We start from the raw sequence: 6,375 nt of genomic DNA, 5'->3' as shown, positions 1-6,375 counted from the left end.
AGTACCCTCTCAGCTATGTTCCTTGTTAGAGATAAATATTATCTGTGATGATTTCCAGTCAGGATTTAGACCATATCCTTAGTACTGAGACTGATCTCATAAGAATTAGAAATGACCTGCTCTTATCATCCGATCTTGATTGTATCTCTCTGTTAGTGCTACCGGATCTTAATGCTGATTTTGGAACTATCGACCACAACATTCTTTTCCATAGACTACAAAATTAGGCTGGCATTAGTGGAATTGCATTGGCATGGTACAAATCATACTTATCTGGCTGTCATCAATTCACAGCATTGAATGAAGTAGTATCATATCAATCACAAGTACAATATGTAATACCATAATGCTCATGTAGTAAGTTCGTGTGGCAAGGAAGAGGACAAAGGGGTCGGCTGGACTGCTGACGTATTTATTTAACCAAAACTAAACAAAGAACAAAGAAAATCACAAACACCCAAACGGTGACTCTTATTCTGACACGCTCTGTCAAACTTCCGGTTCACTCCTTCCGGTTCGGGTCAGCAGTCCGTCTCTCTCTCGCTTGCATCCGTTTCTCCCGGCGTTTTATACTCTCTCCACGCCAATTACTAGAACGAGAAACAGGTGATGATAATTTTTGCCCAAACCACTCACTTACCGCTCGTCTCCTGATTCTCTCTCCCGCTGCAGACTTCGCTAAACCACGCCCCCCCTGCCACATACCCCCACCGCCCGACTCAGGCCGGGGAGCCATCCGGCCTGCAGCCCCCCCCCCCCCCCCCCATTTCTGGAGAGGAAGTCGGCCACCGCCATCTGAACACCCGGCCTGTGGATCACCTTGAACTTAAAAGGCTGAAGAGCTAGATACCAACGAGTGATCCGCGCGTTGGTATCCTTCATGCGGTGGAGCCACTGCAGCGGAGCGTGGTCCGAACAGAGGGTGAACTCCCGTCCCAGGAGATAATAGCGGAGGGTGAGGACGGCCCATCTGATGGCAAGGCACTCTTTCTCGATGGTGCTGTACTTAGCCTCTCTCTTCGAGAGCTTCCGGCTAATGTACAGCACCGGCCGTTCCTCCCCCTCTATCTCCTGGGACAGGACTGCCCCCAGCCCCCTGTCCGATGCGTCTGTCTGCAACAGAAAAGGGAGAGAAAAATCAGGAGAGTGTAACAGCGGCCCGCCACACAGAGCAGCCTTGACCTGAGTAAAGGCCTGCTGACACGGCTCCGTCCACTGGACCGTATCTGGTACCTCCTTTTTAGTAAGGTCAGTCAAAGGGCTGGTGAGGTCCGAATAATTAGGAATAAACCGTCTATAATATCCCGCCAGCCCCAAGAACTGTCTTACCTCCTTTTTGGTCTTGGGTCGTGGGCAGGTCGCAATAGCGGCAGTCTTATCAATTTGGGGACGCACCTGCCCATGCCCCAAGTGGAAGCCCAGATACCTTACTTCCACACGCCCAATCGCACACTTCTTTGGGTTGGCCGTGAGCCCCGCTCCCCTCAGCGACCTCAGGACAGCCCTCAGATGCTGCATATGCCGCTGCCAGTCATTACTAAATATAATAATATCATCTAGGTAGGCAGCAGCATATGCAGCATGGGGCCGTAGAATCCGATCCATGAGGCGCTGGAAGGTAGCTGGGGCCCCGAACAAGCCAAACGGAAGGGTAACAAATTGGTGTAATCCGAACGGCGTTGTGAAAGCTGTCTTTTCTCTGGACAATGGAGACAAGGGGATCTGCCAATAGCCCTTTGTTAAGTCCAATGTCGAATAAAAGCGAGCCGTGCCTAGCCGATCAAGCAACTCGTCAACCCGCGGCATTGGATACGCGTAGAATTTCGACACAGCATTCACCTTGCGGTAATCTACACAGAATCGGACTGAGCCGTCCGTTTTCGGAACTAAAACTATCGGGCTCGCCCAGTTACTATTAGATTCTTCTATTACCCCCATGTCAAGCATAGCGCCCAATTCAGCCTGAACTACTTGTTTCTTGTGCTCAGGTAAACGATACGGCCGGCTGCGAACTACCACGCCCGGCTCGGTCTCGATATGGTGCTGAATTAGGTTAGTACGGCCCGGTAGGGGCGAGAAGACGTCGGCAAACTCTGCCTGCAATTTCGTTACATCAGTGAGTTGGGACGGCGAGAGGTGGTCTCCACCTGGAGCCAGGGCGAGGGATTGGGGTTTGATATTCGCCTCTGGCCCGAGATCATCCTCTCCGCCAATCACCGTTGCCAACATCACTGATTCCGCCTCATTCCATTTTTTAAGGAGGTTGAGGTGGTATATCTGACTGGACCCGTTCCTATCGGACCGTATTACCTCATAATCGAGATCTCCGACCTGTCGTGCGACCTCAAACGGTCCCTGCCACTTAGCCATTAATTTGGAGCTCGACGTTGGGAGTAATACAAGTACTTTCTCTCCCGGTGCAAATTTGCGTAACCTAGTTCCCCTGTTATACAGCTGGCTCTGGCGGTCCTGGGCTTGTAACAAATTCTCCATGGATAGCCGCCCCAATGTGTGGAGTTTTGTTCTCAAGTCCAGCACATACTGAATTTCGTTTTTGCCCTGAGACGGTCCCTCCTCCCAAGTTTCTCTCAGTACGTCGAGCACCCCCCGGGGCTGGCGTCCATAGAGAAGCTCGAAGGGGGAAAACCCCGTGGAGGCTTGTGGGACCTCTCGCACAGCAAATAACAAGGGCTCTAGCCACCTATCCCAATTTTTGGCGTCTTCGTGAACGAACTTACGAATCATGGATTTAAGTGTGCGATTAAATCGTTCGACCAGGCCGTCGGTTTGTGGGTGATAGACGCTAGTTCGAATCGATTTAATGCCCAACAATCCGTACAGTTCGCGTAGCGTACGTGACATAAACGCCGTGCCCTGATCGGTGAGGATTTCTTTTGGAACCCTCACCCGGGAGATAAGACGAAACAGGGCATCCGCAACACTTTTAGCGGAAATGTTGCGGAGGGCCACCGCTTCAGGATATCGTGTTGCATAATCAACTATGACTAATGCAAAGCGATGTCCTCGTGCCGATCGCTCTAATGGCCCGATGAGGTCCATGCCAATTCTCTCGAAGGGGACCTGCATTAAGGGAAGAGGGCGCAAAGGCGCTTTTGGGGCGGCCGGTGGGTTTACCAATTGACATTCCGGACAAGACGCGCACCACCTGCGCACGTTGTCATGAATGCCCGGCCAAAAGAAGCGGGCCATGAGGCGATTTAGTGTTGCGGCCTGTCCCAAATGGCCCGCCATAGGATTAGAATGAGCCGCCTGGAAAAGCATTTCCCGGCGGCTCTTTGGAATTAACAATTGGGTTGTATTCAATTTTGTCGGAGCGTCTTGGGTCACTCTATACAACCGGTCTTTTAAAATGGCAAAATACGGATAGGAGAGCGGGAGGGCAGGTTGAAGAGACTGGCCATCGATGGCGCGGACCTGTTGAAACGCATGTTTTAGTGTCTCATCCTGAGACTGCTCCAGAGGAAAGTCATCACGCTCCGAGAGAATTAGTCTCCCGATTTCGTTCGGTTCCCCTGAAGCAGACCACAGCGACCCTGGCTCAGTTTCTCCCACCTGTACCCGCACGGCCTCCTTCCGTGCCTTATTTCCCCAAGAGGCATCCGCACATAACGACCCCAATAAAACCGTAAACGCGGGCCAATTCGTTCCCAAAATTACCGGATGCCGGAGGTGGGGACTAAACGCCACCTCTACACTATGCTTTTGTCCCCGGAAATGAATGCTAATTGGGACAACCGGATACTCCACCACATCCCCGTGTACACACCGCACCTTAACCACGCGGCTTGTATCCAATGCCCCCGGTTGAATCAGGCTTTGATGGATTGAGGTTTGGTTACATCCCGAATCCACCAAGGCCGGATATGTACCCCCCTTGATACTCACGGGTATTTGGTACTCGCCAGCCTGACCGGGGGTGACCTGTGGGACATCCGGGACCCGGATCATTGTCCCCACCTCCATCGCTGGACACCTGTCCACGAAATGCTCCGGGTCCCCGCAACGCCAACAGGCCAGCCCAGACCTACCCGCCGCCCCAGTGGCAGGGAGTGGATTGGAGAATTGGCGCGGAGAGAGTGGAGAAACGGAAGCACTGTCCCCCCCAGCAGGCACAATCCCTGCCCCCCTGGGCGGGGCCCTTGGGCTCCCGAAGTGTCCATGGTCGATCCCGCCCCGCCCCCGGGGCGGGACACGAAGAGGGCCGGGTGGACGGGACCTAGGGAGAGGGACAGGGCGAGAGAGAGAGGGGGGAGAGAGAGAAGGAGAGAGAGAGTTAGCAGGTGGGGGTGCGCCGACCCCTGGGCACGCCACCATGTGGTCCTCCGCCAGATGGATGGCCGAGTCCAGCGACGTGGGGCGGTGGCACTGGACCCACTCGGCCGTCTTCTTGGGAAGCCGAGCGATGAACTGCTCCAGCACCACCAGGTCGACGACATGCTCCACGTCACTTCCCTCGGCCAGTAGCCACTTGCGGCAGGAGTCCCGGAGCTGTTGGGCCATCGCGAAGGGCCGGCCGGCCTCGCCCAAATCCAGGGATCGGAAGCGCTGGCGATGTTGCTCTGGCGACCGGCCGACCCGCTGGATAATGGCCCTCTTGAGGTCGTCGAAGACCAGGAGGTTCGCCACCGGAAGTTGTTGCGCGGCCACCTGGGCCTCACCGGAGAGCAGGGGTATTAGGCGTACCGGCCACTGCTCGCGGGGCCACCCGCAGGCCTCCGCCGACTTTTCGAAGAGCTCCAGGAAGGCCTCCGGATCGTCCTGGGCCCCCATCTTGTGAAGCGGCAGGTGCATGGGGGCGGCGGGCGGCCCGGCGGCCTCGGCGCGAACCTCCCGATCCATCCAGCTCCGGAACCTCTCGCGGTCCTCCTGCTGGGCCTGAACGATGGCCTGGAATCGTCTCTCCTGATCGGTCCTCAGGTCCAGCAGGGCCTGATGTTGTTCTTGGTGCAGGACCGCGAGGGAAGCGATGATATCCGCAAGCGGCGTGGAGGACGGGCTTTGCATGGCGGCGGCCGTCCTTCTTCCTTCCCGGGTTTCGGCACCAGTGTAGTAAGTTCGTGTGGCAAGGAAGAGGACAAAGGGGTCGGCTGGACTGCTGACGTATTTATTTAACCAAAACTAAACAAAGAACAAAGAAAATCACAAACACCCAAACGGTGACTCTTATTCTGACACTCTCTGTCAAACTTCCGGTTCACTCCTTCTGGTTCGGGTCAGCAGTCCGTCTCTCTCTCGCTTGCATCCGTTTCTCCCGGCGTTTTATACTCTCTCCACGCCAATTACTAGAACGAGAAACAGGTGATGATAATTTTTGCCCAAACCACTCACTTACCGCTCGTCTCCTGATTCTCTCTCCCGCTGCAGACTTCGCTAAACCACGCCCCCCCTGCCACAGCTCAGTACTAGGATAGTTGCTTTTTGGAATTTACATGTTACCCTTGGGAGATATCTAGAAATGTGGTGTTAGCTTTCACAGTGATGTTGATGATACTCCGCTCTATATTTCTTAATACTTGAGTGAGCTCATATCGCATTATATTCTTTCATGTCCGCTGTGATATCAAAATTCTGGCAATTTTATAATATCTAGAATATCAAAATCAACTGCGGGTGGCAGATCCTTTTCCTATTTAGTACCCAAACTCTAGAACAATCTACCTAAAATTGTTCGGGAGGCAGACACACTTTGTCAGTTTATATCTAGATTAAAGACCAATCTCTTTAACCTGGCATACACTATCACATTTCTATAATTCAAATCCGTTAAAGGATTATTAGAATGAGTATTTCCTCTAAGCCATGGCCACACACGTCTTATATTTGTCACAGTCTTCTGTCTTTCTGTCACTGTCTTCTGTGAGTGTTGTGTTTATTTGGTGCCATGTGCTCTCTCCTTTCCTTTTCTTACCCCGCCCACCTTGTCACCTCATTACTGTTTAGTTGCTCCACCTGTGTTTCTCCCTTGCTCCCGGACTCATTACCTGGTTCACTCTGCACACCTGTTCAATTACTCACACACACACAGCTGTTCCCCATTTGTTCACTAGTATATAGTTTGGCTCACACACCACTCTGCCTGCCTGGATTATTGTATGTCAGTTGTATCACGTATGTTTCTAGTGCTTGTGTTATTTCGGCCCTTCAAGTCCCTTATGCCATTCTGGCACCCCGACGAGACGCTGGAGGATTACATCAACCTGGCTCTGCAGTTGAGCGGCTCAGCCGTTAGGGTGGAGTTAGCTGCAGAGCCGGCTCAAGGTTCTCCCGAGGCGACAGTCCAGGAGTCAGCAGAGGCCTCGTCGGCTGCACCCAGTGCCTCACACCTGTTCCTGGAGCGTCACGGGCTGATGCGCT

At 53.3% G+C, this 6,375-nt stretch overlaps 1 protein-coding gene across 1 annotated transcript; it reads right to left on the bottom strand.

Moving 5' to 3' along the window:
• Window positions 1-488: 488 nt before the first annotated feature.
• Window positions 489-4,549, bottom strand: LOC128026733 (uncharacterized). Its single transcript, XM_052614001.1, has 2 exons — window positions 3,907-4,549; window positions 489-1,113 (listed from the first exon to the last, which is right to left on the bottom strand). Exons 1-2 carry the CDS (start codon window positions 4,519-4,521, stop codon window positions 679-681), a joined length of 1,050 nt encoding a protein of 349 aa, XP_052469961.1. The 5' UTR covers window positions 4,522-4,549; the 3' UTR covers window positions 489-678.
• Window positions 4,550-6,375: the final 1,826 nt, after the last annotated feature.

Source organism: Carassius gibelio, chromosome A13, assembly GCF_023724105.1.
Source record: "Carassius gibelio isolate Cgi1373 ecotype wild population from Czech Republic chromosome A13, carGib1.2-hapl.c, whole genome shotgun sequence".
In the NCBI taxonomy this organism is placed as follows: domain Eukaryota; kingdom Metazoa; phylum Chordata; class Actinopteri; order Cypriniformes; family Cyprinidae; genus Carassius; species Carassius gibelio.
The sequence above is the reverse complement of the archived record's forward strand: the minus strand, read 5'-3'. Positions and strand labels throughout refer to the sequence as shown.

What these genes read in the sequence shown, in the direction of transcription:
- LOC128026733 (XM_052614001.1), bottom strand. Translation starts at nt 4,521, where the DNA reads ATGGCCCAACAGCTCCGGGACTCCTGCCGCAAGTGGCTACTGGCCGAG. An exon ending in CTGGCGAGTACCAAATACCC is followed by an intron (nt 1,114 to 3,906) that starts GTGAGTATCAAG and finishes TTTCTGTTGCAG; the next exon opens with ACAGACGCATCGGACAGGGG.